The sequence below is a fragment of the Trichoderma camerunense genome (genome assembly GCF_050948025.1).
Source record: "Trichoderma camerunense strain CBS 138272 chromosome Unknown V8C40scaffold_6, whole genome shotgun sequence".
In the NCBI taxonomy this organism is placed as follows: domain Eukaryota; kingdom Fungi; phylum Ascomycota; class Sordariomycetes; order Hypocreales; family Hypocreaceae; genus Trichoderma; species Trichoderma camerunense.
In genome coordinates, this window is record NW_028145364.1 from 1187887 (window position 1) to 1215672 (window position 27786).

A 27786-nucleotide genomic window follows, 5' to 3' on the forward strand; every position below is an offset into this window, starting at 1 on the left:
GATTCACTGACAAACAATTGATTTATTGCATATAAAAAATAATTGGTTTATAATTGCAGCAAAAAGGTCACAGGAAATGAGAAGGATGTGAATTAATTTTTTGGTCTCTATTGTCATCAATAAAAAATGATTTAATACTTCGTAACGATCCCACCGCAGCGACTACGGGCTATGTGTGCTGCTAACTTTAGGTCTTGACAAACCACTTTCCCTTCCCAAAATTCTTTCATCAAATGCCCACAACTGTTGTATAATATATTCTGATTGCTCCTTTTGTTTCCTCTCAGCTTCCGCTTACATCTGGACCTCCACTCTGCCCTGGCCACTGGGCTGGCCCTCGTTGAGGTTGGGCAGCAGGTAGGTGATGTCATCCCAAGGGTGACGGTACAGACCGGTGCGCAGTCTCTTCTGGTCGAGGAAGTGGGCAATGAGACCAATGCTTCGGCCGAGGACGAACAGACCGTTGAGAACACCCATGGAAAGGTAGTCCTCAGCCTCTTCGGCGGAGAAGGCGCCGCAGTTGCGCATCAGGTCGACGAAGCACACGGCAATGCAGCCGTCAACGTTGAGGATCAGGCTGTCCTTCTTGGAGGTTGTGACGGTCTCGACGGCCAGAGCGTAGTCGAGCAGCTTGTGGCTGGGGAACTTGGCCTTGACGTACTCCTTGACAAGCTCAACACGCAAGTCGGGGTTGTTTCGCGACTTGATACGGTGACCAATACCGGGAATGAGCTTGTTCTGCTTGCGCATGCTGTCGACGAAGTCACGGGGGCTGAGGTTCTTGTCGAAAGCCTTGGTGAACTCCTCAGCGGCGCCGTCAAGGGCACCACCGAAGCGGGAACCAATGGTCAGCAGACCAGAGACAAGGGCACTGATCAAGTCCTTGCCGGCACGGGTGGTGATGATGGTGTTCATTGCACCAGAGACAGCGGGACCGTGGTCGGCAGTAAGCATGAGAACCATCTCCAAAAACTTGGAGGCGTAATCGGGCAGTCTGCGGCGGAACCACAGCAGAGACATGACACCACCGACACCAATCTCCTCCTTGAAAACATCGGAGATGGGCATACCGGCGTAAAGCAGCTCCTGGCCACGGTCGTCAGAAATGGTGGAAATGAAGGCAGCGGGCTTTCGGATAAGGCCGAGCTCCTGGGCCCAAGAGTAGTCGATGGGGATCTTGGGGACAACGGGCTCGGCGCGGGGGACAATGGTGCCCTCCTTGACGAGCTTGTCGTAGACCTCCTTGAGAACGGCGGGCATGTCCTCGAAAGTCTTGGGGACGTGGAAGCCGGCGTCGCGCATAGACTGGTTCTTGACAGTGGCAGTCTCGAGCTGTGAGTTGGCAAAAGAACCAGCGTGGCCGAACTGAACCTCGGTCTTGAACATGCTGGCGCAGGTACCAATGGCCCAGGCGACAATGGGCTTGGTAATGATGCCCTGCTTGACGGCATCAATCACCTTGTACTCCTCGACACCACCGACCTCACCAAGCAGGACCAAGATCTTGCAGTCTGGGTCGGCCTGGTATCGCAGCAAGTGGTCGATGAAAGTGGTGCCAGGATATCTGTCACCACCAATGGCGACACCCTCGTAGACGCCGTCGGTGTTCTGGGAGATGATGTTGTTGAGCTCGTTGGACATACCACCAGACTTGGAGACGTAGCCAACGGAACCCTTGCGGTACAGCTTGGAGGCAACAATGTTGTCCATCATACCACCAGTGTTACCAATCTTGAAGCTGCCAGGCTTGATGCCACCGACAGTGGCGGGGCCAATGATGGTGACGCCCTTCTTCTTGGCGACGTGAGCAATCTCACGAGCTCGCTAAATGACAGGTGGTCAGCAAATTGGGCTCCAATTGGGGCTATTTCCGCTGCAAAAGAGACAAGTCTCTAAACATCTGCGAAGAGCAGAAGAAGCCAGAGAATGGTGAGGCAAAACAAAACTTACTCGCTCAGGAACACCCTCTGCAATGATTGCAATGGTCTTGATCTGAGGGCACTCCATCAATTCCATGGTGGAGCTGTAGACACTTCGAGAAGAGGCAAAGTTGACGACGACATCGACGTCGGGGTGCTTGGCAATGGCCTTGTCAACCTGCTGGTAGACGGGCAGCAGGGTCTCGCTGGTGCCCCAGTACATCTTGCTAACGAACTGGCCACCAAAGGTGTAGATGATACCGGCGACAGAGGGAGTCTTTCGCTTGCAGATGAAGTCAAAATCCAGCATGCCCTGGACGGCGCGGGGCTGCAGGCCGTAGACGAAGCATCGCGTCTTCTCGGAGAAGAGAGCGTGCGCGGGGAGAGGGCTGAGGGGTCGGCTGGGAGCAGCAAAGCGCTGGATTCTGTCGTTGGCCGACAGGAGATCCTTGGAACCGGACATGGTGATGTGTATGCGAGCTCGTCAAAAAAAAGAGATGAGGAGGGAAAAAGAGCAGAAATGGCGGGGTGAGCTGAGTCCTGCAGAAAAAACACCGGTCAACAGCTGTTGAATTAATAGAGGCTACAGTGTTGGCCCACCAAGGCAAAGACCACAACACAAGTCGGAGATGAGGCAGATGGATTGCAGGAAGAAAGGAAGAGAGAGAGAGCCGGACAATTGAAGGATTGAGACGGCAAAGAACAACTTCAATGGGGGAGAGCCAGATTTCAGGAGTGCAGTGACACCTGGGACCGCGAGAGGGCTGCTCTGCTTTAGCTGCTGGCGGGGCTAGAGCTCAGAGGGATGGGCTGCCAGGTATTGCGCCGTATCCGTACATGTACCAGACACATGGACCCTGTCAAGCCTGCGCACCATTTCCTCTAGCACCAGCGCCCACCACTGCGCATCGTACCAGCACGTACGAGTACCCGGTACGAACGCTAGCCCGGTGGGTACCTGGGCGCCGAGTTGGTGGGGGAGGGCGGACTCGGCCAGCGAAGCTTGCACCGCCTAACGGAACCCAAAAGCGTCGATCGGGGCCAGCATGTGCGCGTGCATGCAGCCCTGTGCGAAAGTGTGGGCAGGGGAAGGGAATCACTCATTGCTGCTTGCTTACCTGTGTAGCTCAATGATGACACCCAGTTGCGACAGTGCTGACGCAGGATGAGGAGATGCGATCAGATGCAAGAAATGGCGGCTCCTTTGTACGCCAGCAGCCTAACTCTGGTTCTTCTGCTCGTTCGTTCTGCCAGCGGGTAAGAGTGCTTCCGGCGTTTGGCTTTCCAAGCGTAAGGGGGAATAACCAAAGTCAATCCGCACGGCAACCAAGCCACCAAAACGAGTTGGGGAAAATCTTTTTTGGTTTTTTGGGGCGCAATGTCTAATTTTGCGAATTGTTGAATAGCAGCCTCTTGAGACACAATGATAACTCGTAGCATCCCGGTCGCGGTCTGGCCTTGCCGCTAACACCGGCTTGGACCCGGTGGTACCGGTACCTCATTCCAGTGTGCCCATCCAATGCCAATGCCAATGCGGTGTCGGAAGTTCCATCAAAAACTTCAAAACCGTTGGCGGCCGAGGAATCGAACGAAAGCCCCTTGCTTGCATCGACTGGTCCCAAGATTACGCCCCTTGGCTGCTTCGCATTCGCGTGTCATGCGTCAAGTCATCGTCATCCCAGCGTTGCAGCACGATACTGTAAATGGATCGTAATCGTGCCCGTGATGGGATCACAATCAATTCCTCGCAATCCAGGATTCCGCGCCCTGGCCCCCAATCGCAATCGCATTCCGTGTACGAGCGAGCGAGCGCCGTATCCAAATCGAACCCAGTCCGAGGGATGCGTGTGTGCCGCTAGCTAGCATTGCATCGTCCGGCAGTCAACAAGGAAGAGATATTGCTCTCGTGCTAGGTCTGGCCGTTTGCATTTTGGGCTCTCCCGTCCTCTCTGCAAATGGAGGGGCAAATGCACTGGATGGCTCATGATGGTGGGGTTGCCGAGTCGCTGGTGGCTTACTGGCCTCGTCTGGGCCCCTGTCCGCCCAACCATGGCCCACCCCCCTCTTAACGGGTACGAATACGTGTGCTGTGCTTGTGCCTGAGCCACTCGTACGCTGTTTCGTCGCTGCACTTTTAGCGCAGGAGACCCTCAGCCTTGTCCCACTAAAGCGTGCTGCCGCTCAATAGCAGGCCAAAACGGCTCAACACTGGGCAGTCCTGGGCTTCAGTGCAGCAAAAGCGTCTCTTTGTTGGGCTCATCCGCATCCCACGTTGGAGTTCGGAGTATCAAAGGCTTCGGAGTATCAAAGGCGGGGCAAAAATGCGAGACAAAGAGGGCGCTCCAGGGTAGCGAAAAGGGCAGCCAGAAACAATCGAGGTCAGCAATTGTCCTAGACTCGGCGTGAGACAAGCCCAGATAAGCCGTATTATCGTAGGTTCCAGAACAGCGCGCAATTCCTTCGGCGCCGCGCTCCGTCCGTCAGGGACAGGAATTGCGATGCCGAGATCCTTGCATGGCCGCTGCGATTTTCGGGGTGCGTCCGCCGTGTTCGAAAGATTCCCCGCTGCTAGAGCCCAGGCAACACTCCCTTGCCCATTGCGAAGAGGTAAAAAAAAAATGATTGAGAGATTGACGATCCACTTGGGTTTGCTCAACAACTGGGGGGGAGGCTGCTCGAGGTACCGGTACTCGAACGATGGCGAGCTATTGGGAGATATCGCTGCCCCAATGCTTTTTTTGGCGTCGCTGGTTGAATGGGCACCCGCCAACGGCCGACTTTGGCACTGGGCTCTAGCACCGTCTGCACGCCCTTAGTGGCAAGTCCCCTGACCGCCCTCCCAAAGCGCACCCCCGAAATCTGTATGCTCACGGCAGCTCCATGACCCCTCAACCCCCCTCCTTCGAGCTGGCCAGCGTGGAGCTTCGGCCGGATTTCTGAAAGGCTGAAAGTCATCCTCTTCCTGCCATCCACCTCTTCGTCTTTAGGCTCGCTTTCCCTTTCCCTCTCCTTCGTCAGATATCCAGCATTTTGCCTCTTGACATTGCAATTGCAATTCCCAGTCGCTCCAGTTTCTTCTCAGCGGTAGGTGCAAATAGACGCCCCTCTTCAGAATAGCTTCTGGTCCCGCGCTCGTCGCATTGTGTCGTTGTCGCTGTTGCTCTTCAATCTGCAACAGCATTTTGAGCAGTTCGGTGCCCAAGCTTGCCTCTCGCGTTTGCGTTTGCGTGTGCTCTGGCGCAGCAATTGCCATCGTTTCTGCTTCATCGTCTCTCCCAACACCTCGCTGACGGTATAAAAAGGCCAGACGTTCCTTGACTGACGCCTTTTCCTCATCTCTCATCCTCGTCGTAGGCACAGCTCATACACAATGTCCGCCAAAGCGATTTTCGAAGCCGATGGCAAGGCCATTCTCAACTACCATCTGACCCGTGCTCCCGTCATCAAGCCGAGTCCTCTCCCTGCGCCCACCACTCACAACCCTCCCTCCAGACTGGCCTCGCTGCATTTCCCTGAGGATGCTGCCGTTGAGGACGTTCTGAACCAGGCCGAGGTCACCTACCCTTGGCTGCTCCAGGATGGTGCCAAGTTTGTTGCAAAGCCCGATCAGCTCATCAAGCGACGAGGCAAGAGCGGCCTGCTGGCTCTCAACAAGACCTGGGCTGAGGCCAAGGCTTGGGTTGCTGAGCGAGCTGGTAAGGAGCAAAAGGTTGAGCACACAGTTGGCGTTCTGCGTCAGTTCCTGGTCGAGCCCTTCGTTCCTCACCCCCAAGACACAGAGTACTACATCAACATCAACTCAGTCCGTGATGTGAGTAAATTTCCTCTCTCTTCTCATCTTGTCTGCGTGTTTTTTTGGTTCTTCCCGAATCCTGGGCAAATGCTTCACCTGGCAAAACACCACATCGTGGTGGCTGGAAGTCAAGTGACTTTGTCTTGTCACGAAACAAAAAAAAGTTGCGTGGATGAAAGTTCAACTGGAAAGTTGAAGGAAGTTGGGTGAGATATAAATTGCCTGAAGGAAAGGAGCGTTTTCTTTATAAAGCCGTGGCGCTTTCCGCCGGTGTGAAATTTGCGGTGCCGTAACGTGCCGAAACAAGAGGCCGGGCGGACGAACGGATGTCACAATAGGGAGGGTCCTGGGCTCGACTTAGCCCGGACCCCTGTCCGCACGATTACACACCATATCCAGGCTTCGTCTTATCTTAACTTGTTGTCTACTACTACAAGAGCCTCGCTAACTTTATATCTTTTTTCATTTTCTAGGGTGACTGGATTCTCTTCACTCACGAGGGTGGTGTCGATGTCGGTGATGTCGACGCCAAGGCTGAGAAGCTCCTGATCCCCGTCGATCTCTCAGAGTACCCTTCCAACGAGGAGATTGCCGCTACCCTCCTCAAGAAGGTTCCCGCTGGTCTTCACAATGTCCTGGTTGACTTCATCACTCGGCTGTATGCCGTCTATGTGGACTGCCAGTTCACCTACCTTGAGATCAACCCCTTGGTCGTGATCCCCAACGAGGACAAGACCTCTGCTGCTGTTCACTTCCTGGATCTTGCTGCCAAGCTCGACCAGACTGCCGACTTCGAGTGCGGTGTCAAGTGGGCTATTGCCCGATCCCCCGCCGCCCTTGGCCTCACCAACGTGGCCGGCGGCGACAAGGTCAGCATCGATGCTGGCCCCCCGATCGAGTTCCCCGCTCCCTTTGGCCGTGAGCTCTCCAAGGAGGAGGCTTTCATCGCCGAGCTGGATGCCAAGACTGGTGCTTCCCTGAAGCTCACCGTCCTGAACCCCGCTGGCCGCATCTGGACTCTGGTTGCCGGTGGTGGTGCTTCCGTCGTCTACGCTGATGCCATTGCCTCAGCTGGCTTCGCCGACGAGCTCGCCAACTACGGTGAATACTCTGGTGCTCCTACCGAGTCCCAGACCTACCACTACGCCCGAACTGTCCTGGACCTGATGCTGCGTGCTCCCATGTCCGAGCAGGGCAAGGTCCTCTTCATTGGTGGCGGTATTGCCAACTTCACCAACGTCGCCAGCACCTTCAAGGGTGTCATCCGCGCTCTCCGTGACTTCGCTCCCCAGCTGATCGAGCACAACGTGCAGATCTGGGTGCGCCGTGCCGGCCCCAACTACCAGGAGGGTCTGAAGAACATGCAGTCTGCCACACAGGAGCTTGGTCTCAACGCCAAGATCTTCGGCCCCGAGATGCACGTCTCGGGTATCGTGCCCTTGGCTCTCATCCCCGGCAAGTGGGAGGCCAGCGGTGTCGAGGAGTTCAAGGCTTAGATGGGATAGACTAAAACACGAGGGCCAAGGGGGGTCGGATTGCGGACAATGATATAGCTATCTATCAGCTCAAGTTATTATTGTTACGTTCTTGTATTTTGCAAACTAGACGGGAATGGTGGGGTAAAGCTTTAATTGTTTTTATTTTTAGCCTTGGGAAGACTTTCGCAGAAGAAAAGAAAAAAGAGGAAGAAAGCAAAGGCTGGGTAAAGGGAAAGTTGATGTCTGCAGCACCTAAGTAAGGAGACGAGACGACATGAACGACACAAACATGATAATACAAAACTCAATTTGACATGTCCACGCGATTTAGCCGATATAGTAGCTGTCAAATCTGTGCCATCCGTCCAGGTGACGTCAAGCCAAGAGGACTGCAGCAGACACTAATGTAGGTTATACGAGGAATTGATCCAAGTGACAGAAGTGCCACTCCAAGCACGCCCTAGATCGATAAGTGTGTAGTTGATGTCTCTGGGACAGGATGCCCTGCCTCGATTGTGCCTAGCCCATCTGCGGAGCATTTCACAGTGGAGACGATATGGACAGGAGGGATTTGCAGTTTGAGGCGGAGAGGCATGAGCATGTGTGCGCGCGCGGTGACTTGCTTTGTCCTTCGGCTGTCTGCTTCCGTGTCTCGAAATGGGTAAAGGAGGCATGTTTTGCGTGCAAGAGAGAGATCGATTTCTCGCTGCTGTTCTGAGCCGCACATCCCACGTGGCGGGCTGGAGGTCCAAGTCGTTCACGTAAAGGGCCTGCCAACTTGAGTGGTTACTCCGTCCAGATAAGTGGTTCCGGACCTCGGTCCCTGAGATGGGATCATCACTCGCATCGATTTCCAGTTCGTCCCCGGAGCTGTCGGCGTACGTAGGGACGGATCGTGACAGCGCAGCGAGAGGGGTTTAGGAAATAGGATAAAGCCGGAGAAGCAGAAATTGCCCATCTCAGCAGTCCTATCTCGTCTGAGAGGGAAGCTGAGAAGAGCAGCTGGACCAGCTACCCCTCTCTTTTTCTCTTCTCCTCATTCGCCTTCACCGCATCGTTTCCTTGGGGGTTATCTGGTAGGCCAGCCGCAAACTTGATACGCTCGATCCCTCTGGTGATGGTGATGTGATGTAAGTCAGCTCACTGGGATGCCGGCACCACCCCCCCTCAAGACGGATCGATCCATGCATTGATTAGAAATGCCTAGGCACTCAACACTGTACTCGTACTTCGCAGCTTAGAGATGGCGAGAAAGGACCTGGAGACGGTGCTAGGCTTAGAGCTAGGCCGGGGAAGAAGAGCACACCGCAAAGGTGAAACCGGGGAGGCAAGGTCGTGCGTACGAGTACAGGGCCGCTATAGCACTGGCCTGGCTGCCTGGCTCTGCTGCGCTGTGGATTTCTATTTTCAATCATTGAGGTGATCCATTTCCATACTGGCCGGGGGGAAAGAGTCATCGCCAGCTGTCTGCTGTGCGCAACTTCTAGGCCCTCGTCTCGCCTGTCGTCCGTCGTCCTCATGATGTGCCGGATTAAATGCAATGAGACTCTGCCGCCTTCCTTCGACGCATCTGATGATGCTTCTTGCCCAAGTCGTAGCTCAGCTGAGCGCGTGACGCGGCTTCCGATGTGATAAGTCAACGAAAATGCAGCGCGGATGCTCTTTCCAGCGTCGTCCAGTTCCACAGGGTAAAGTCATAGAGTCAGGGCAGGGTTGTTGTTGCCCACTCCCACTCGTTATCTTATCCAGCATCCAGCCCCTCCGGCCGCGTGCCTGCCCATCGTTCATCCTGCCATGTCCATGTCCCTGCCCTTTGCCGGATCCGGGGGTGTGGCAGTGGCAGTGGCAGTTGCTGCTTCTCCAACTCTGCTGAAGCCCATCGCGGCTCTTCCTTCCTGCTTCCTCCCTTCCTCCCTTCCCCTCTCTCCCATCTGCCATCTCCCGTTATCCCAGTCCCAATGGCGCTTTCCCTGAGGCTGCTCTGGAACCACCTAAACAGGGCTTCCTTCTTTCCTGGTGCCCCTTCTGCCCACGATGGCGTCAGTCTCGGATCATAAGGTGCCTGCCTGCCTAGTGCCCGTATATAAGAAACCGCCGGGCCGTTCTAGCTTCTCGGCCTCTTCCCGTATCCGCCTCTGCGTCTCTCTCGCCGACTCATTTTTTTTGTCCAGAGTCCCGCTTCCCATCTTTGCTTTTTTTTACCTCCTTCTCTGGCTCTTGCCTTGACGTGCCCCATACTCCGTACAGCAAGCGCCAACCAAATCCGCACTTATACAAGCAAAGAGCGCGCCCACACCACCTTCCAGCCAGACCTTTAATAAACGACGCCCCGAAACGTGCAATATCCAGGCACAGGGGAGGGGAAATCTCTCGTTCCCGCACAACCTTTTTCTCTAATTTTTAACACTCTCCCTCTTTTCTTTTCTTTTCCTGATTCACCATCTTCCCACCAACTGTTCGCCTTTTGCCCTTCTCAAGTCCTTTCCGGAACCAAAGAGTCACGATATCGATCTGCGTCGGACACAAACTCTAAACCCCACCCCCACCCTCTATCTGGGAGCCTGTCAAACGCACGTCATTATCTGCACTTAATAAGCCGCCACGCCTTTGTGTTATTTGAGCCCAGCCCAGTTGACTCCCCGTCAGAAGTCAAAAGGGAATATCCCGAGGGACGAGCGCATCCGGAAGTGCGCAAAAGCAGTGCAAATCAGTTGCAGGACCTCGATTAATTTTTTTCCCGCCTTGCTGAGCTGGCACGTGGGTACAGTAATCCACTGCCAGTGCATTCAAGGTGTGTGGATTCTCTCTGTTTCGTCTTGCTGCATGGGTATTTGGGATCATGTGCCCTCTTATTTGACTGTCTATTATCCTATCATGCAATTGCTTCTAGAAACTATCCACATATCTGTCTTGCGCTTTACCTTTTGTTATTAACCAAGTTCCCTATGGGGTAGGTGACAATCCGATCAGCGCAGGCAATTCAGAGCCCATTTCATCTTTTCACTCATCTGCATATCCTCGGTGTAAGAATAAAGTATGGCTCGCCTTGTCGAAGCGTCGACTCCCGTCGATTACTGTTGCTCCGGGTGCTGCAAGGCTGCCGATTTTGGCACCCACGACTACTGTCTCCCATGCGAGACCAACCCTTCATGCACTACTAGCTTGGACAAGACTAAGGACATTGACCAGCCGCCGAAGGGGGACTCTCAGGATAAGGACCACAGGGGCCCCTATGGCTCGTATCAATGAATATTGACCGCTGCGGAATCACGAAGATGAAGGGGGAGACAGGAAGGGGGAAAGAAGAGAGAAGCGCAGAAGCGCAGAAACTAAACAGGACACAATAGCATATGGCCTTGATTCGGGGTCCTGGGGGCTGGCCCCCACGCGCGCTTGCCGCTACACTACTGCAGACAAACCATTGCTGGGAGTTTGGGGCTATGAGATATTTACGGTACTGCGAAATGCTTTAGAAGTTGTTAGAATTATTCGGACCAGTTTGCTTGAGCGAGAAAGAGGCAAGAGACAATCATCATCATGGTTGAGCTAAATGGGATATCTAAAGGTCCAAAGCAGAATGAGAAAGAACATGTATATTTACATTAAAGCAACTTCATTAATTTCCTTGTGTATCCCCTCATCCCCCTTGAACAGTGCAGTACTAAAGTATCAACAACGGTCGCCTACATACAAGTTCCCGCCATTTAGATAAAGAACATGGCCACCAAGGGCAGAGCAAGGGCTACCGAAACAGGGCGCATCCAAGCAGCGGCACTGTCCTTATCCTTGGTGTCGCTCTTAGATGACGAGTTGTTGGAGGAGGAAGAGGAGGAGGAATCCTTGTCGCTCGAGGTGCTGTTGCTAGAGCCAGTGTCGGCCGAGTTCTTGCCGCTCCAGTTGCTCTCATCGTCATCGAGGGGAACAACCTTGAGGCCGGTGATCTTGTTGCCCTCGGCATCCTCGACGTTGAGCTTGACGTTCCAGTCGGAAATCTTGACCAGGGCACCCTTGGGCTTGTGGCTGATGCCGTTGTCGATGAGGCCCTGGACGCCGGGAGGGGGGACGGGCAGGGTGAAGTTGTTGTCGAAACCCTTGACCTGGATGAGCTTGGAGTTGCACTTGGGAGGAGCCGGGGCCTTGGTGGTGGCCTTTTGCGTCTGGACCTTCTCCCAGTTGATCTTGGCAAGCTGGGCCTTGAGACGGTTGTAGTCGCCGAGGATCTGCAGGGTGTCGCCAGTGATGTTAACAAGGCCATAGTGGTTTTCCTCCTCAGTGTACTCGTAAACGACACCGCCGGAAAAGACGGGTGTCATTTCGGGGCCATAGATGGCCTGCGTCTCGTTCCAGTAGCGGGGCATGGGGGTGTTGCAGCCGTATTCAGAGAAGAAGACGGGGATAGAGGTGTTGCTGAAGTTCTCGGTCAAGACATCGTAGGACGAGCTCTGGTAGGTGGCATCTGGGCCGCACCAGCTGTACGAGTTGATGGCGAAGACATCGGCACGGCTCATGTCATTGGCATCGCCGTCCTCGGAGCACTGCATGTAGTTCCAGGTGTCCCAAAGGACCTCGCGGACGTCAGCGGCCGAGTAGCCAACGGGAACCTGGCGCTTGATGTTCTTCTTGATGTAGTTCTTCAGGTCACGGGTGACGGCACGAAGATAGGGGGGGACGAATTCGGCGGAAGGAACGTCATTGATGACTTCGTTTCCGGAGAAGAAGAGCAAGGTGTTTGGGTAGTTGCTGAAGGCCTCGGCGATGGCAAAGGTGCGGTTAGAGTAGGCTTCATAGTAGCTGGTCCAGGGCTCGAACGAGGTGATAGCCTCGCCGACCAGAGGAGAGTTGACATCTAGGATCATGTACATGCCAGCCTGTGCAGGGAGTGTTAGCAGCTGCGTATGCACCAATACGAAAAGAGCAAGCTCTGGAAATGCAGATACGTACGGCATTGAAGATACTGGCGCACTCGTCGTGGTTCAGGTTGGGGTCGAGGTTGTAGACGCGAATGGCGTTGACACCCATGACCTGCAGAAGAGCGGCATCACGCAGGCAGGTATCGGCATCGCTGAGAGGATCCTTGCCCGCCTTGGGGTTGTATCCTGCACTGCCGCCGGGCTGGTACGCAACACCAACAAGCTGGAACTTGTTGCCGTCATCGTCAACAAAGTCGGTTCCCTTGATAGAGAGAGGCTTGACGGCTCCCACGACGGTGGCGGCAAGAGCCACAAGAGCAGATTGCATCTGTGGCGAGTGCGAGTTAACAAATGTGTCGAGACACGTATATGAACGAAAATGAAAACCCAGATTGCGAGATCAGCAGCAAAGAGGGTGATTTGTATTCATCCCCAGATGAGGCTCTCTCTCTCTCTCTCGTTCATGCATCTCCAGATGGAAACAGCTTGTGAGCCACCGCGGGAAGACGACTTACAAGCATGATGAAGGTTGATTGCTGATGAATGCTAGCTAATTCTCCAAGTTGAAAGAAAAGAATACGATCAAAGCAGTTTTAGGAAGCTTAGGTAGGTGATTTTGGTCAAAAGCAGTAGCTAAATGAGTGATGATAATGCGAAGCGAAGCAGTCGGGAGGACACGGAGGCCAAAGGAAAGAAGCAACGACGACTCGAGGTTTCTGCAAAAAGAGTGACTGGAAGCAGCAAAAAAAGAGGCGCTTCCCAAAAGCCCAAGATGCGTCTCCGGGCGAGCAACAAAAACGAGTGAACGAGTGTCGAAACGAGCGCGAGGCGTGTCTTTGGACGAAGCTTGAAGGGAATGTTTGTGGCGGGAAGGGTTTCCGGGCGTACAAGTACTTCGCTGGAACGGAGCAGCCTCGAGGACCCTGACAAGCCTGGGCTGGGGGCGGGCACAGGCACAAAGAGCGGAAAAGTCCAGGTCCCGTCCCTTCTTAGCCGTGCAAAGGGTCGTTTCGTATTGCAATTGGCCATCTCTGGGCGGACGCAGCTGCTGGGCCAGGGGTTCGAGGGCGCTGCTAGTGGGCTGCAGAGGCTGCTAAACGGGCACCTAATGGCACCTAAATGGCACCTACAGGCACCCACAGGCAGAGTGATGGAGCACCTGATGGCACCATGTCGCAGCGCTAGTGGCGGTAGGCCAGGAACGGGCGGGGCCCCGCTGCAACGGTGCAAAGAGGTCGAATCAGCGGGATGGATTTGATTGATTGATTGCTGCTGCAGATCAAAGATGCTGATCCTGGATGAAGAATGCCGTGGATGCGGTTTTGCATTCGTGAGACAAACTAGACGGAACCAGCATGAAACTCGATCTATATTCGACACCGCCAAATAGAGCACAGGTATTGTCTTTGCATCTTTTCCCACTGAATGTTACAAACTGTCGTCACAGGCAGCATCCATCATCCCTCATCGTTACCATAGTTATCCCCTTTTTCTCTTCTTTTGCGCCATCATACGAATTGCCCAGCCAGCCGAGGCTGCTCCTCATATTCTCTCACCGTTGGTTGGCTTCTTGGCCGTCCAGGTCTGCCATGCCATCATTACTCATGTGGCGAGACTACCGGGCCCGGGCTCTCGTCAACCCACGTCCATGACAAGAGAACTACCAGGTAGGTAGGCAGATATTCCCTCTCGCTACCAATGTCCTAGGAATAGGCGACCTATGCACTATCTTGGGTAAAAGATGCATACGAGAATCTAATCAAAAAAAAGCCCTCTCTCGTGTTCCGCAACCCCGTTCGCTCACACCGAACGAGACTCGGGCTAAACAGCACGAATGAAAAACCCCGCTTACTGGTGCAGCAGCCCATTATAGCAGGTACTCGTATCAAACGGATGTATGGCAATGGCACAATGGACTATTACGCTTACCACATTTCCGCTATTAACAACGAGGTAGCCCCGTGTGCTTTTTCTGTAACGGCCAACCAGCTGCAGCGGCGCAACAAAGAGCTGGTCCAGATACAGTAGGCCTAAGTGCTGCAGGTACGAGCACCAACCTCGTGTGTGACCCTCGGGAACGGCGTTTTTGTTTGCGCTGGTTCAGCTGCTAGCCTCGGGCCGGACTTTGATCTGCTCGTATCGTATCGCGTCAGGGGAGTTCTCAGAATCCAAGGCGAAATAAAAGCAAAAGAAGCTTTTTTTTTTCCTCCAGGCTCTACTGCTCTTCACAGCCTTCTTCAATGACCTCATTGGAACCTTATTCGAACCGCAACAGAAAACCAGTCCGCTTGCTTGGCACGAAGGGGGCGAAGTCATGACCCAATTGATCTCATGTCACAAAAACGAAATAAAGCCACAAACATTAAATAACGCCGGCAGCTCGCCAAGGGCTTGGGTGATTCCAGCGCTTTCACTCCCCAGAATCTCGCTTCTGCAGCGCAGGGAATATTAAAATGAGATGAGCACAAGCGTCCAGGTCCCCTGGCCCAGTTGCCAACTTAGGGGCTGGTTGGCTGACCAAAGCAGTAAGACGGCCGGTCCAGTTGCTTTTCAGGGTAACCAATGCCACCCAACCCCGCGTTTGATTGGCCCGGCATCCCACGCTCTCACCGCCTGCCCTTATAGTTTCCGGTGCCTATTGATCGGGCTTCTATGGATGTTTTTTTCTGCCCTTCTCCATTACAGTAGCAGTTAGTGCGACAGCGACTTTCAGATCCCGCGATCCTGTCCAGCAACCCCTCCAGATCTGCCCAGCGGCTCTCATATGCCTCCCCGCCTCCAGCTCCCAGCGATATCATTCTACCGCCGCCCAATCTCACAGTTTCCGAGAGTCAAGTATATAAGCACAATGGCCACTCGTAAGCTCCATCCAACAGCCCTGCCAATCCCTCCTAAAATGAATGGGGAAAAGAACCAAAGGATGAAAAAACTAGCTGACACCCTCCTCCAGCTCCTCCTGACCGCCGCCCCATCGTCGTCTCCGGCCCCTCGGGCGTCGGCAAGGGAACTCTCTACGGCCTGCTCTTCGAGCGCCACCCAGACACCTTCTGCCTCTCCGTCTCGCACACCACCCGCGACCCTCGCCCCGGCGAGGAGCATGCCGTCCACTACCACTTCGTCAAGATGGAGGACTTTGAGGACCTCATTGCAAAGGACGGCTTCGTCGAGCACGCAAAGTACGGCCGCAACCGCTACGGCACCAGCAAGATGACCATTGAGGAGCAGACCAAGAAGGGCAAGGTCGTCCTGCTAGACATTGAGATGGAGGTACGACCAGCCGCAAATAACACCCAAACATCCGTCTATAATCTTGCAAGGAAATTTAAGCACATACACACACAGAGAGAGAGCTAACATATGGGCAAAACAGGGAGTCAAGCAAATCAAAAACTCCGGCATTGATGCCCGCTACATCTTCGTCTCCCCTCCATCCATCGAAACCCTGGAGCAGCGCCTGCGGGGCCGAGGCACTGAGACAGAGCAGAGCATCCAGGAGAGACTGGCTCAGGCCCAAAAGGAGCTCGATTTTTCAAAGACACCCGGCGTTCACGACATCATCATTGTCAACGACGACCTTGAGGTGTCCTACAAGAAGTTCGAGGAGTTCGTCTACAGCCCTCCACAGTAAATGAGACACGTATCCTTTCATATTAGCAAATACCCATCGAGATGCCCTTTCATGTATTACAATCATGTACACAAGGGCATGGCGCATCTATTGGACACAACGATTCCTTTGCTCTAGATAGCCAACAGCGGCGACAGTCACCTATTGATTCACACAAAGATAGAAAGCAAGCTTGAAAACATAAAAAGCAAAGAGACAAATGCAAAATTAATCAACATATCATACTCTCTCTATCTCTTCACACTCTGCCACTCTTCCTAGACGACTCAACTAACTGTAGGTATATTGGAAAGTACAGGTATGGGGATGTGATTAAAACGTAAGAAAAATGGTCAAGGAAGGCTCCGACGATACTACTTAAATAAAAAGGACAAAATAAAATGCGTATAAAAGGACCGTAAGCGAGGTGCGTCGTGCCATTGAGCGACTCACAATAGCCACAGTGCATGCCTCCCTTATAAACATCGCATGGCTGGTATACGCGCCCAGTCGTTTTCGATCGCACGTCGGCTCTCAGTGCTTTCCACCTCTCGTGCCTTTGCTTAATGCGAACAAGGCCATTGTTGAGCCGGATTGCGGTGCAAGACGGACAATCCTCACCTCTTCAAATTAGAAAATACACTGCTTTTCCCTTTACTGCGCACAACACCAATCCCGAGGTGAAAATTATCGCAAGACTGGCTAATCACCGTCACCGCTTAGAGACGCCATCGCTCTCCCTACCAACTGAACATCAAGCACATGTAGGAAACTTAGTATCCGTTCATGCCCATTCGCTGGGAGCCCCGGCTCATCTCACGGTCAGCAGCAGGGCTGATCGGTCTGCTGGCGGCACCACCACCGTGTGCGCTGCTCTCCTTCAGCGCAAGCAGCTGCTTGGCGCGGAATGTCTCGTAGTGGATCTGGGAGGTGGTCTCGATAAGGTCCTGGAGGTGGGTTCGGAGCAAAAAGTTTCGCAGGTAGACGAATTCGCAGTGGTTCTCGTCCTCAACGTTGATGACGCCCCAGCGGTTCTGACGACCGCGGACCTGCTTGCCGTTGACAATGATGTTCTTCTCAGAGCCAACAACCGCAAAAGGAACCAAGCTCTACAAACGGGTACGTTAGCAAAACGCTCTCCAAGCGATAGCACACTAAAAATAAAATAAAAAGAATGTGAAGAGGAGAAACAATCATGTGCTTACCTTGATCTGCTGGTTCAAAGCTCGCTCCTCGTCGTCAAACTCCTCGTTATCGTACGGGAACATCTTGAGGTTGTGGAAGGCAAACTCGGCCTTAATGCGCTCCTTGAATTCCAATCGCTCCTCGACAGTCAGGGTATCCGCCTTGGCAATGACGGGCACAACGTTGACAACATCGGACAGCTTCTTCAAGACGACGATATCGATGGGCTTGAGAGAGTGGCCAGAAGGCTGGATGAAGAACAGGCAGCAGTGAATGCGCGTGTCGGGGATGTAACGCTCTCGCTGAGCGGTAAGCTCCTTTCGCAGGTACGCGGAGTGCTGGTCCTTGATGTACTTGACGATGGGATCCCAACAGCGGTCGTTGTTGACGAGGTCTCCGTATCCAGGGGTATCAACAATGTTGAGCCTCAAACGGACACCGTTCTCCTCAATGAGGTGAGAGACCCCCTGAATCTCGGTGGTGGAGCGAATAGGCTCGTCGGGCTGCAGACGACCCTTTGAGTCGATGAGGTGCGAGGCGAAGATGGTGTTGATGAGCGTCGACTTGCCCAAGCCAGTCTGGCCTGTGGAGGCGGTTAGTGTTCCCGTTCGGCACCCGATGCATCGCCATCACCAGCGCGTGCGCAACTTACCAACGCAAATAACGTTGAACTGGAATCCGCGCTTCAGCAGCTTGCGCTCAATCTGCGACGTGATGCTGTCGAAACCGACATGGCTGGAGGGCGTGATGGTGGAGGGAGTGGCCATTTTGACTGGTTCTGCTTGTGGTAGGGGGGAAACGAGTGAAGGCGACGATGGATGCTGCTGATGAGCCTGTTCCAAGAAAAAGAGCGAGAGCTTTCAGCGAAGACGCGTGAGAGAACAGCAGACGCGAGGCCGGCAGTGACAAAGCGGGAACCTGATTGAAGTGGAATTGGAGGTTTGTGAACTGGAGAAGGGGAACTTTTTGGACCTGGCGGTGGCTCCTTACTCTTACTGGACCAGTTGGCGTGTTCTTGCTTTGCCAGGTAACTGCAATAATTTCGGCGTAGGGGCAGGAGCAGGCCAGGGACACGAGAAAGGGGGGGAAAGAGGTGCCAGGGGTAGCACAGCATTGCGAGCTGCTGATTGGCTGTGGAGCCGTCCCGGGACCCTCTGGCCAGCGATTGGCCCGTTTGATTGCTAAAAAGTGGTGCTGCGAGAAGCCGTTGTACTTCGGTACTTCAGCGGTACGCCAGTGCCCCCAGTCGTGGGCGGAATGATGCCCCAGAGTCGGACGGAATCTGGAGGTACCTGGGTACTTCATGCTAGGTGGGATAAGCTGCTAGAGGCAAGATTTTGATGATTCGATTTTCTCGATGGGCGCATTGCCGATGAACCACGACAATATCGAATCCCGCAACGAACCGCTAACGAGACACGACGACAAACTGAGACACGGCTCTGAGCTCTGAATTTTCTGGATAAGGACGGCCGAATATTTACTCGCGGCGTGCTTTGCATTGGGGAATCGGAAATTCAGGTTCTCTGTGCGCACAATCGAGTTGCTTTTTGCGCCAAACGACATTGAATACAAGATCAAAGCATCATAATGGCTGCCATGGCCACCGCTTTCCTCCCCAGACTGGCGTCGCCTCTCTCTTTCTCTGTTTCCCGTTGGGCGACGTTCTACACCACACAATATACCCTCAAGTTCCTTCCAGCGCTATCAATCGCCGTCCCCGGCGTCACCATCAACATCCCCGGACTGCTAGGCGATATTTGGGAATCAGTCTTGCGGGCAGTCCCCAAGAACAAGGTTTCACACTCTAAGAAGAGATCAAGGCAGATGGCTGGAAAGGCTCTAAAGGACGTCAATCATCTGTGCAAGTGTCCCGGCTGCGGAGAGGTCAAGAGGACACACAGGCTATGCCAGAACTGCTTAGAAGGTACGGCTACGAAACGAAGGATCCATTGACTCGTGCAATGCTAACGATGGTTTTCTTGAATTTAGACATGAAGAGAATATGGCGTCAAGATTATCCTGTAAACAGAGGGTTCTAAGCGATAGATGGCTGGATTCCATCCGACACCTTTATCAGAGGCCTGTATACCACAACCTCTGCCTGACCAAGCATACGGCTAGCGTTTGCCTCAGCCAAGGCTTTGTTTCATTATGTACTACTAGTATGAGGATCGGGATAGAGAAATCGGGTGGTAGAAAAGCGATGCTTTTAAACAGATACAAAAAAAAATTACGAACATGTGAACAACATTTTGCCCGTTTCCGCCAAATGACCTATGCGCAGTGTAGTCTAGAATCTCTGCGCAATCTATCAGCTCTTTAAAAAGAGAGAAAACCCTTTTTGTGAATTATTATATCCAATTGCAATTCATTGGCATAAACTAGATGAGAGCAACATGCCTATGTGGTTCACTCCCATCTTGGCCTTTGCATCTGACGCTGGCATTGTAGCGGACCATTTAACCCCACCAACTCACAAAGGCACCAAGCTTCTACCACAGCCCAGCCAAAAACAACCACCAAGCAACAGCAACATCGCATTCAGGCGACAATGGTATGGCCCTCGTCAAATTCAATATGATATTATGAAAGCTTACTTATCCGACTATATAGTCCAAGCAATATTTGACCACCCATACGGTGGATGACGGTTTGTCGTCGTCATTTCGCTCGTCAAGAGCTACGCAGCTAATGAGTGATCCCTAGCCCACATCACAGACATCTTCTCACTGGCCGCAACGCCAAGGACATTGCTCTCGGCCAGCGGCTCTTCAACGCTTCATGTCCATGACACTACGGACCCTTCCTTTCCTCTGAGGCAGTCCATTCCTGACGCCCACAAACTAGGCTGCCACCATGTCTGCACATCACGCAACGGCCTGTATGCTGCCAGTGCTGGCTTCGGGGGTGAAGTCAAGATATGGGAGCTGAACAAGGAGACTGGAGACTGGAGCAGCGGCGGTGAAATCACGGGCCCAACTGTCAAGCCAGGTGAAGTGTGGGCGATTGCTCTCAGCGAGGACGGAGGCTATCTGGCAAGCACTACAAATGACGGCAGGATCAATGTATGGGATGTCGCAGACCAGAGTAAAGCCAAGATTCGGGAGTATGAGACTGGGAGCGCGGGTTCAGGCAGCTTTGGCATGTGCGTGGATCTCAGCAGAGATGGAAAGTTTACAGCCAGCGGGCACCAGAATGGCTCCGTCTACGTGTTTAACAATGACACGGGAAGAATTCTATACTCCTTGTCTGGTCGGTTACACCCCCATCTTCAAGTTTACTGGTTTTCTTCGATCTTGAGGCTAACAGGAATCTACAGGCCTTGCCAAACCTGTCCGAGCCGTTGCAATTTCGCCTGCCGGCACCAGGGTGGCTGCAGCTGGTGATGCCGGCATCATTGCCATATACGATACAAAGCACGGCGAACATGTCGGCAATCTGACGGGACACTCATCATGGATCACTTCACTGGACTGGAGCGACACTGGTGAGTATCTGCTGAGCGGCTCCATGGACGGCAAGGTGAAGGTGTGGTCAATCGAGCGCAGCGTTTGTGTTGCAACACATAGCGAGACGGACAAGGCACTCTGGGCCGTCCGGTGGCTGCCCAAGACTGGGCGCAGCGAGATGTTTTGCACGGCCGGCGCAAACAGGAGCATTTCATTCTACAGGGAGGCGACAGGCAGCTAGGCTTCTCACAGGCGGGCGCAGGAGCATTAAAAGGGATGCACAGCATGTTGAATTGTGTAATTGGACTTTCTGCTCCTCATCCAACACATGAAGTTTACCACGTGATTAGATGTGTGATTGCAACGAAAAGAACCATTGTAAGAATTGAAGCCTCATTGCTGCCACGTGACATCGTTCCAGTCTCGCGTTGCCCCGCCAAACTTTAGCGCCAGTTTGCGCATCATACACATCACAGGTAGCTAATAGGCAGACACCGACCGAACTCCACCCTGATCGCCAGTGTTCCTGCATCTCGTTTTCAACCCGTTTTGACTGTGCATACACTCGACAAAAGCATTGATACGAGCAAGACAACTACATTCGTGGAACTAGCGCAATAATTGCTGCATTGTATCGGTATTTAATAACACTACAGGGTATCATCATCGAGCAATGCCTACCACCAGACGAGCAGCAGCGGCCGCCCGGGGTCGTCCCGGCCCCGCCAAGGGACAGTCAACAATCAGCTTCACGGGCAGAGTTACAAAGGCTGTGCCAAAAGATCTGAAGAAGGCAGTGACAGACACTCCCGCGATTGCCAAAACTACCATTCCGGAGAGGCCAGCGTCAAAGGGCGCAGTAACCAAAGAGGAAGAGGAGGAAAAAGTTGTCGATGTTGTCGCAGACCAGCCTGAAGTCCACGAGGAGTCGGAGGTGGAAGTAGAACCTGCCATCGAAGAAGTCCCAGAGAAAACGGAAGCAGAGCTCAAGGCAGAGAAGATTACGGATGCTCAGATCAAGTCGTACTGGAAAGCGATTGAGAGGGTGCGCAAGGCGCCTCGAGTGCACCAGGAGGATCTTGACTTGGGCGAGAAAGTGCTGCGATACTTTGATGTGAGCTCGCAGTATGGTGTAAGTTTACGAATCTCCACTCCTCTCTTATATGGGGGTGCGAAATACTTGGATTAGATATGTGTTAACATTAGCTTCCTGAAGCCTTGTATTGGAATCACTCGCGTGAAGCGATGGCAGCGAGCTGAGCGTCTTGGCATGAAGCCCCCGATTGAAGTTTTGGCGGTTCTTTTGAAAGAGGAGAACAAGGAGAATGACGAAGTTGAGACTGCACACATGGACCGGATAATGAATGCCACGGCTTTGTCCACATAGGGAAAATCATCAGCAGGGGTAGGGTCGTGGCGTTGGGTGTAATATGTTCTTTTTCTATTTTTCATCTTCATGATTTCTTTTGGAGCTATGATGGGTATGCGAGTTGATTGGTGTACCATCTTTGCAGATAGTACAGAGATGTTGTATGTTTATTCTATAATTTGAGATGCCATGCTCCGTGCCATATGCTTTGATTAAGTCCTGGTCCAAGTATAGTGCAGAATCAGTACCAGATGCTGCGTGTTCGATGATGAGGGATAGTTTCTTTGCCCGCTGCTTCCATCTCTTTCATTGTGTCGTAAAGGAAGAAGTCAATCAGGATAGCATTGACGTGAGTATCGGGATGTGCCTTCTGGATCTCCCTCCGTATCAACTCAACGCACCAAATACTGCAAGCTGCAACAATGTTAATAAGAGACATCACAAACATTGGAATGAAGTCAGATTATTACCTCGTAGTTGAATCTCCCACTTGCTTCCGCTTTCAATAAGTTTCTTATCGCGGATCGCCGCGTGAATCTGCGGACCGATGTACAATGCGCCGAGGGTAGAGAGGATCTGAGGCACGCGATAGTCGGCAAACATTGTAATCTTGTCAATGTCACGGAACTCGCCATATGATTTGCCCTCGAAGCAAGCCCATATGTCAGCCACGAAGATCTGAGCGCGCTTCATGATGCGAATGGGGTTGCGTCTGCCCTCAAAGGGGTGCTCGTCTCTGAAGCAGTCAAAATCTCTGGCAAGCAGGTTGACGAGCTGGGCCGCGGAGCCGTTGGCTGCGGAAATGAGGTTGACAACAGAGCAATCGTATTTCTTTGAGTGTTGGAGTTAGAATTATATACTATGCATATCATGTATGAGAGAGTTTATAACTTACGCTATAGAGCACGTTTCCGCTTTCTCGGAGACAGTCTAGTCGCTCCTGGAGAAGAGGCATTTCTTCCTCTGTGCAGGATCTAAAGACGTGTCTGAGAGATTCCAGGTTGCACTCTTCCTCATTCTGCCAGAAATGGGGATCTGTAATGGGTATGTCTGATAAAAGTCAGTGTGAAAACAAAATAATATGAATCGACAACATAAGAAAGCTTCCACCAACCTTCTTCAAGGGCCCTCTGCATGGCTGCCACAAGACTCCAGTACCCCGTCCACCGCTTCCCTTTGTACTCAATGGCAAACCTCTCATCATCAGGCAGCTCAGACCAGAACGAAAAGTTGAGCAGGTCCATGGTGAAGATGAAGGCGGCGGTGGCCTCATCCTTGGCCTTGGGATGCAGCTCGTGCGATGACCAGGTGGAGGTGGAATAGCTCTTCTCTTGCATCTGCGCATAAATGGACTCTGCAGCTCGCTTTGTCGACTGCATGTCGATGGCTACGTCGATTCCATGGTTGTAGACGTATTCGGCGTCGGGCAGGACGCCTGTCTCGGGCTCTTCGTCTTTGATGGAGACGCCTTGCAGATGCTGGCGAAGAAGAGCGAGAAGCTCGAGATCTACCTCGTCATCCGACATTGTGGGAAAGATGAAAGAGGAAAGAATGCAAAAGGTCAATTGTATGTGAAATGTAGAACAGCCAGGTGAAGTGAAGTCAAGATCTTGTTCACTGGAGAGGCCAAAAGCGCTTCTGGCTTGGGTGGGCAGCGCTGTGAATAGCACCCCGCTGAGCCGAGGACTGGTGTCTGTAGAGCCCAATCAGGGCTTTTCTCAGTGTTGGAATCTGGGATGCTGTGGATTATCAGGCGGTAAGTTGGGTCCAAAAGAATTACAGATATGCTTGCAGCAGGTTTCTATCTACAATTACTTTATGAAGGCTGTTTTTGCATTCGTTTCTTCCACATCACTCTCATAGTCTTCAAATGTTCTGCACCCAAGTATCTCATACATCATCCATTGAAAAATAGAAAAATAAAAAATCCAGTCAGGCACACGCAGCCTTGCTCTCAAAGTCACTCCCGCCAATCTCTTATCTTAGCTCAGCCAATCAGCACGCTGGGAACGCACGGGCCCCTCGGGCATATTCCCCGGGCCTCTGACCTCATCTCATTGGTCGCAATCCGGTTTTCCAACTGCCTCGTACCTTGTACTTGAAGACCTGGAGCTGCACCTGCGCCGAGCATCGCCAGACCAACAGCTGAAAAAGTGACGAGGTTTGGCGCAATCGATTCGACGCCTTCTGCTTCACCTACGACCGACCGCCTTCAAATACCATCACCAAATACAAACCCCAAATCTCCCGTCATCGCAACTTTCTTTATTCCCTACCGCAGTGCCCGTCACTCGCGCCGATGGTAGCGATGGAGGCTCCCAGAGAGGCTGCCGTGGATGCAGTCGAGAGCACGTCAACTGCTGCTGCTGCCACCGCTGCCCAAGAGCCTCAGCAGCCGCCGCGGATTGTCGCGTCACATCCCGCACCTCCTCAGCGAAACGCAATGGCTACACGCGATCGATTTAATCATCAGTCTCTGGGCGCATCTCTGAATTCCTCAGTCAAGCATGTACGTAGGATGATGAGGCTGTGGTTTTGGAAGCTTAAACTCTACTGTCCCGCGATGTGAACCCACGCTGGCAGTCAGCTCCCCCATTCGACCTGAGCCATTCTCTCCCTCTATTGCTCTTACTAAATTCACATTTTCTCTTGCTTCAATAATGATTTTTATTGTTTTTTCTCAGCTGGATTCGAACTTGGACACTGACCTTGGTCACAGGCGCGAGTGCTCATGGTGGGCGCTGGAGGCATCGGATGCGAGCTTCTGAAAAATCTAGTCCTCAACGGCTTCGGCGAAATTCACATCGTCGACCTCGATACGATCGATCTGTCCAACCTCAACCGACAATTCCTCTTCCGACACGAGCATATTAAAAAATCAAAGTCACTGGTGCGTTGGATGCCGAGGCTGCGCTAGAGATCGGCCGAGTTTCGCAATGCTAACTCCTTGGGTAGGTTGCCAAAGAAGCTGCACAAAGGTTCAATCCAAACGTCAAGATCGTCGCGCATCATGCCAACATCAAAGACGCCGAGTTCAGCGTTCCGTGGTTTCGAGACTTCAAGATCGTTTTCAATGCCCTCGACAACCTCGACGCTAGGAGGCATGTGAATAAGATGTGCTTGGCGGCAGATGTTCCCCTAATTGAGAGCGGAACGACTGGTTTCAATGGCCAAGTCCAGGTCATCAAAAAGGGTGTCACTGCTTGCTACGACTGCACTCCCAAGGATGTCCCCAAGTCCTTTCCCGTTTGTACGATTCGAAGCACACCGAGTCAGCCAATCCATTGCATAGTTTGGGGCAAAAGCTATCTACTCAAGTAAGAGGCTTCTCCTTGCATCCGGTATGCCTTCATAATCGCCCGTTCTGACATGTTCTATTCAGTGAAATATTTGGCGTCAGTGAGGATGAATCTGCTTTTGATCACTCAGCGGATGCGGATAACGGTAGGTCATCCATCATACCCGGTGCAAGAAGAAACTTTATACTAAACAAAGTTATCAGCCCAGGAAATTGAAGAACTAAAGAAGGAGTCAGAGGCTCTCAAGAAAATCCGAGGAGCAATAGGGACATCTGAATTTCCAAGATTGCTGTTCGACAAAGTCTTTAATTCTGATATCGAGCGCCTGCGATCTGTGGAAGACATGTGGAAATCACGTCGCGCCCCTGAAGCGCTTAAGTATGACGAAGTGATGGCACGAGCCGGCCAGGCTCTCGAATCAAAAGATACCATACTCGCGGATGGACAAAAAGTTTGGTCCCTTGAAGAAAGTCTTGTTGTCTTCAATGACAGTCTTGATCGGCTTAGCAAGCGACTGCTTCAAATGAGGGCGACCAAGGATCCATCCGCTCCTGAGCCGACCATCACCTTTGACAAGGACGACGACGATACTCTGGACTTTGTAGCATCCAGCGCAAACATTCGCTCCACAGTTTTTGGCATCGATGTGAAATCTCGTTTCGACATCAAACAGATGGCCGGCAATATCATCCCCGCTATTGCCACAACAAACGCCATTGTTGCAGGTCTCTGTGTCTTGCAGTCTTTCAAAGTGCTCAAAGGCGAATACGGCCAGGCTAAGGAAGTATTTTTAACACCCTTTGCCAATGCAAGACTGTTGGCTCCAGATAAGAATCGAGAACCAAATCCCAACTGTCCCGTCTGCGGAGTTTATTACACCAGCGTCATTGCCGATTTGTCCCGGGCAACACTTGGAGACATCGTCGAGGAGTTGGTAAAGGACCAGTTCGGTTATGGAGACAAAGAGTTTGTCGTGAGCAACGACATTGGCGTGTTGTATGATCCAGACGAGACGGACAACCTCGGAAAGAAACTCACTGAGCTGGGTATGGCATTTCAACGATTCTCTTCCCCTCCCAATTACGACGAAGAAGCTGACAGTTATGTAGGAATCAAGGGAGGTAGTTTTCTCACTGTCACCGATGAGGATGATGATGCCCCATTCGTCAATTTGGTGATTGATATTCAAAATGGGTATGTAACATGGAGTGAAGTTGTCAGGAGCGAGAAGCTAATCGAGTGCAGCATCCTGGATAACCAAAGAGAGTCATTCCGCACAGTACATGCTGGCCGTCCTGAAATCCCTCACAAGACTCAGAAGTCTTCTCCAGTCGAGACCAACGGTAATAGCCACGGCCAGCAAAACGGAAAGCATTCGTTAGAAGACGAGGTGGTAGAGGAGTCTAAAGGCACCAAGAGGCCTCTTCCCGACGATGGCAGCCCACCTTTCAAAAAAGCGAAGCTTGTCGGCACCGCCGATGACGTGGTGGTTGTGGAAGACGCCGGTGGAGCCATCGTCATCGATGATTAATGATATACATCGCTGCATTAAGCGCCAAAGAAGCTGCTTCGATATTTCAAGCAGCACTCAGCCCGCCGTCGAGGTTGAGAATACAGTTGTTGGCAAAGCCATTGGATGCCAGAAACAGAGCAGCATCAGCAACCTCTGTGGGATCTGCCACTCTGTTGAGGGGAGTATCTCTGAGATAGGCTTGCTGGATTTCTGGCTTAAGATCTAATATTGGGTTGTACATTAGCTTGGTTACAAGGGGAGGAGGAACAACCATCGTGTCTAAGGGACAAGGAATAGGGAGGAGGATATACACACCAGTCCACATGGAGCTGTTAACCCAGCCAGGCAGCAGAGCATTTACACGGATAGACCGAGACGCCATCTCAAGGCACAAGGCACGGGTAAAGCCTAAGATGACATGAGCATTTTACCACATGAAATGTATGTAAAACAATGTATTTAGTACGCAAAAGAAAACACAGAGATGCAAGCATGATGCCGTCTTACCAATTACTCCGGCCTTGGACGCGGCATAAGCCGTGGCGCCCAAACCACCTTTTGTTCCCATGAGACTAGAGACGTTGATGATGCAGCCTAGGAAAGGATACAGCTGTTAATTGGTCTGGGAAACACAACAGGAGGGACGGCGGGCAGCATCATAGGAGAGGGTTATACCGTTTGGCTTCATCTTTGCATGCTTACACACAAGCATAGTAGCCAGCAAGTTTGTATCAACGATGGATGAAAGTTCTTCATCTGGAGTTCGTTTTAACAGAGTAGTCTGGGAGATGCCAGCACAGTTGACGAGGATATCAATTGGTCCGACGAAAGACTATACATGAGTATATCCGGTTCATTAGAAGAAATTCATGAGGCACGTGGCTTATACAGGGATATCAACTCTCTTCTTTTTTTTTTTCAATTATAGTAGATATTTAATTACCTTGGATGATCCGCGTGGACTAAACACAGCTTTAATCTCGTCCCGATTCGAAGCATCCAGTCGAATAAACTGGTGAGCCGAGAGAGTGTCGGCGTCAGTCCCGGGTAGGCTGTACGGACGAAGCTGTGGCTCCAAACGAGGGCGCGCATCGAGGACGGAGCGGCCCAGCAGAGAGATGACGGCGCCCTGGTGGGAGAATGCCTTTGCTATGGAGAATCCGATGACGCCGGTGGCTCCGACGACGACGCAGTGCTTGCCTGCAAGGGGCAGCGCCATGGTGTTGAGTCTTCGTCGGTTTGGGATTGGGATTTAGGGCTG

The 27786-nt window shown here is 52.4% G+C and overlaps 11 protein-coding genes across 11 annotated transcripts; 6 read left to right on the forward strand and 5 right to left on the reverse strand.

Annotated features, from left to right (window-relative positions):
• Positions 1 to 57: 57 nt before the first annotated feature.
• V8C40DRAFT_241274 (citrate synthase-like protein) lies at positions 58 to 2639 on the reverse strand. Its single transcript, XM_083214987.1, has 2 exons — positions 1951 to 2639; positions 58 to 1824 (listed from the first exon to the last, which is right to left on the reverse strand). Exons 1-2 carry the CDS (start codon positions 2380 to 2382, stop codon positions 295 to 297), a joined length of 1962 nt encoding a protein of 653 aa, XP_083074980.1. The 5' UTR covers positions 2383 to 2639; the 3' UTR covers positions 58 to 294.
• A 2036-nt stretch (positions 2640 to 4675) lies between these two features.
• On the forward strand, positions 4676 to 7510 carry V8C40DRAFT_241280 (uncharacterized protein). Its single transcript, XM_083214988.1, has 3 exons — positions 4676 to 5003; positions 5222 to 5730; positions 6186 to 7510. Exons 2-3 carry the CDS (start codon positions 5290 to 5292, stop codon positions 7206 to 7208), a joined length of 1464 nt encoding a protein of 487 aa, XP_083074981.1. The 5' UTR covers positions 4676 to 5003; positions 5222 to 5289; the 3' UTR covers positions 7209 to 7510.
• A 3199-nt stretch (positions 7511 to 10709) lies between these two features.
• V8C40DRAFT_241289 (Glucanosyltransferase-domain-containing protein) lies at positions 10710 to 13033 on the reverse strand. Its single transcript, XM_083214989.1, has 3 exons — positions 12616 to 13033; positions 12132 to 12428; positions 10710 to 12058 (listed from the first exon to the last, which is right to left on the reverse strand). The coding sequence occupies exons 1-3, from the start codon at positions 12619 to 12621 to the stop codon at positions 10895 to 10897; spliced, it is 1467 nt and encodes a 488-aa protein (XP_083074982.1). The 5' UTR covers positions 12622 to 13033; the 3' UTR covers positions 10710 to 10894.
• Positions 13034 to 14948: 1915 nt separating this feature from the next.
• V8C40DRAFT_264467 (guanylate kinase) lies at positions 14949 to 15728 on the forward strand (the record flags this gene model as incomplete). The annotated part of the gene is made up of 3 exons (XM_083219537.1): positions 14949 to 14958; positions 15051 to 15367; positions 15471 to 15728. The coding sequence occupies 3 exons, from the start codon at positions 14949 to 14951 to the stop codon at positions 15726 to 15728; spliced, it is 585 nt and encodes a 194-aa protein (XP_083074983.1).
• Positions 15729 to 15917: 189 nt separating this feature from the next.
• V8C40DRAFT_241294 (septin CDC10) lies at positions 15918 to 17939 on the reverse strand. The gene is made up of 3 exons (XM_083214990.1): positions 17545 to 17939; positions 16913 to 17475; positions 15918 to 16816 (listed from the first exon to the last, which is right to left on the reverse strand). The coding sequence occupies exons 1-3, from the start codon at positions 17657 to 17659 to the stop codon at positions 16481 to 16483; spliced, it is 1014 nt and encodes a 337-aa protein (XP_083074984.1). The 5' UTR covers positions 17660 to 17939; the 3' UTR covers positions 15918 to 16480.
• Positions 17940 to 18233: 294 nt separating this feature from the next.
• V8C40DRAFT_241296 (mitochondrial 54S ribosomal protein bL32m) lies at positions 18234 to 19145 on the forward strand. Its single transcript, XM_083214991.1, has 2 exons — positions 18234 to 18819; positions 18885 to 19145. Exons 1-2 carry the CDS (start codon positions 18483 to 18485, stop codon positions 18932 to 18934), a joined length of 387 nt encoding a protein of 128 aa, XP_083074985.1. The 5' UTR covers positions 18234 to 18482; the 3' UTR covers positions 18935 to 19145.
• Positions 19146 to 19352: 207 nt separating this feature from the next.
• On the forward strand, positions 19353 to 20749 carry V8C40DRAFT_241297 (WD40-repeat-containing domain protein). Its single transcript, XM_083214992.1, has 4 exons — positions 19353 to 19449; positions 19509 to 19545; positions 19602 to 20147; positions 20215 to 20749. Exons 1-4 carry the CDS (start codon positions 19447 to 19449, stop codon positions 20583 to 20585), a joined length of 957 nt encoding a protein of 318 aa, XP_083074986.1. The 5' UTR covers positions 19353 to 19446; the 3' UTR covers positions 20586 to 20749.
• An 81-nt stretch (positions 20750 to 20830) lies between these two features.
• V8C40DRAFT_241300 (DNA polymerase delta, subunit 4-domain-containing protein) lies at positions 20831 to 21936 on the forward strand. Its single transcript, XM_083214993.1, has 2 exons — positions 20831 to 21476; positions 21561 to 21936. The coding sequence occupies exons 1-2, from the start codon at positions 21018 to 21020 to the stop codon at positions 21729 to 21731; spliced, it is 630 nt and encodes a 209-aa protein (XP_083074987.1). The 5' UTR covers positions 20831 to 21017; the 3' UTR covers positions 21732 to 21936.
• Positions 21768 to 23625, reverse strand: V8C40DRAFT_241301 (queuosine 5'-phosphate N-glycosylase/hydrolase). The gene is made up of 4 exons (XM_083214994.1): positions 22828 to 23625; positions 22609 to 22763; positions 22184 to 22544; positions 21768 to 22127 (listed from the first exon to the last, which is right to left on the reverse strand). Exons 1-4 carry the CDS (start codon positions 23237 to 23239, stop codon positions 21955 to 21957), a joined length of 1101 nt encoding a protein of 366 aa, XP_083074988.1. The 5' UTR covers positions 23240 to 23625; the 3' UTR covers positions 21768 to 21954.
• A 179-nt stretch (positions 23626 to 23804) lies between these two features.
• Positions 23805 to 27035, forward strand: V8C40DRAFT_241302 (E1 ubiquitin-activating protein UBA2). Its single transcript, XM_083214995.1, has 7 exons — positions 23805 to 24222; positions 24433 to 24603; positions 24669 to 25030; positions 25096 to 25157; positions 25216 to 26058; positions 26122 to 26206; positions 26258 to 27035. The coding sequence occupies exons 1-7, from the start codon at positions 24013 to 24015 to the stop codon at positions 26541 to 26543; spliced, it is 2019 nt and encodes a 672-aa protein (XP_083074989.1). The 5' UTR covers positions 23805 to 24012; the 3' UTR covers positions 26544 to 27035.
• V8C40DRAFT_264473 (SDR family NAD(P)-dependent oxidoreductase) lies at positions 26590 to 27744 on the reverse strand (the record flags this gene model as incomplete). Its single annotated transcript, XM_083219538.1, has 5 exons — positions 26590 to 26747; positions 26841 to 26933; positions 27033 to 27119; positions 27228 to 27357; positions 27469 to 27744. The coding sequence occupies 5 exons, from the start codon at positions 27742 to 27744 to the stop codon at positions 26590 to 26592; spliced, it is 744 nt and encodes a 247-aa protein (XP_083074990.1).
• Between the last annotated feature and the right edge of the window lie 42 nt (positions 27745 to 27786).

Bases quoted from the DNA above. Each gene is read 5' to 3' on its own strand.
- V8C40DRAFT_241274 (XM_083214987.1), bottom strand. From the start codon at position 2,382: ATGTCCGGTTCCAAGGATCTCCTGTCGGCCAACGACAGAATCCAGCGC. The intron at 1,825-1,950 runs GTAAGTTTTGTT...CCTGTCATTTAG, and splicing joins CAGAGGGTGTTCCTGAGCGA to CGAGCTCGTGAGATTGCTCA.
- V8C40DRAFT_241294 (XM_083214990.1), bottom strand. From the start codon at position 17,659: ATGGCCACTCCCTCCACCATCACGCCCTCCAGCCATGTCGGTTTCGAC. The intron at 17,476-17,544 runs GTAAGTTGCGCA...CCGCCTCCACAG, and splicing joins GTTCAACGTTATTTGCGTTG to GCCAGACTGGCTTGGGCAAG. The intron at 16,817-16,912 runs GTAAGCACATGA...ACCCGTTTGTAG, and splicing joins CTTTGAACCAGCAGATCAAG to AGCTTGGTTCCTTTTGCGGT.
- V8C40DRAFT_241280 (XM_083214988.1), top strand. From the start codon at position 5,290: ATGTCCGCCAAAGCGATTTTCGAAGCCGATGGCAAGGCCATTCTCAAC. The intron at 5,731-6,185 runs GTGAGTAAATTT...TTCATTTTCTAG, and splicing joins ACATCAACTCAGTCCGTGAT to GGTGACTGGATTCTCTTCAC.
- V8C40DRAFT_241297 (XM_083214992.1), top strand. The intron at 19,546-19,601 runs GTTTGTCGTCGT...AGTGATCCCTAG, and splicing joins CACCCATACGGTGGATGACG to CCCACATCACAGACATCTTC. The intron at 20,148-20,214 runs GTCGGTTACACC...AGGAATCTACAG, and splicing joins AATTCTATACTCCTTGTCTG to GCCTTGCCAAACCTGTCCGA.
- V8C40DRAFT_241302 (XM_083214995.1), top strand. From the start codon at position 24,013: ATGGTAGCGATGGAGGCTCCCAGAGAGGCTGCCGTGGATGCAGTCGAG. The intron at 25,158-25,215 runs GTAGGTCATCCA...CAAAGTTATCAG, and splicing joins CTCAGCGGATGCGGATAACG to CCCAGGAAATTGAAGAACTA. The intron at 26,207-26,257 runs GTATGTAACATG...AATCGAGTGCAG, and splicing joins GTGATTGATATTCAAAATGG to CATCCTGGATAACCAAAGAG.
- V8C40DRAFT_241296 (XM_083214991.1), top strand. From the start codon at position 18,483: ATGGCTGCCATGGCCACCGCTTTCCTCCCCAGACTGGCGTCGCCTCTC. The intron at 18,820-18,884 runs GTACGGCTACGA...TCTTGAATTTAG, and splicing joins ATGCCAGAACTGCTTAGAAG to ACATGAAGAGAATATGGCGT.
- V8C40DRAFT_241300 (XM_083214993.1), top strand. From the start codon at position 21,018: ATGCCTACCACCAGACGAGCAGCAGCGGCCGCCCGGGGTCGTCCCGGC. The intron at 21,477-21,560 runs GTAAGTTTACGA...AGCTTCCTGAAG, and splicing joins ATGTGAGCTCGCAGTATGGT to CCTTGTATTGGAATCACTCG.
- V8C40DRAFT_241289 (XM_083214989.1), bottom strand. The intron at 12,059-12,131 runs GTACGTATCTGC...CTCCCTGCACAG, and splicing joins GCGCCAGTATCTTCAATGCC to GCTGGCATGTACATGATCCT.
- V8C40DRAFT_241301 (XM_083214994.1), bottom strand. From the start codon at position 23,239: ATGTCGGATGACGAGGTAGATCTCGAGCTTCTCGCTCTTCTTCGCCAG. The intron at 22,764-22,827 runs GTTGGTGGAAGC...GACTTTTATCAG, and splicing joins GCAGAGGGCCCTTGAAGAAG to ACATACCCATTACAGATCCC. The intron at 22,128-22,183 runs GTAATAATCTGA...ACATTGTTGCAG, and splicing joins GTGGGAGATTCAACTACGAG to CTTGCAGTATTTGGTGCGTT.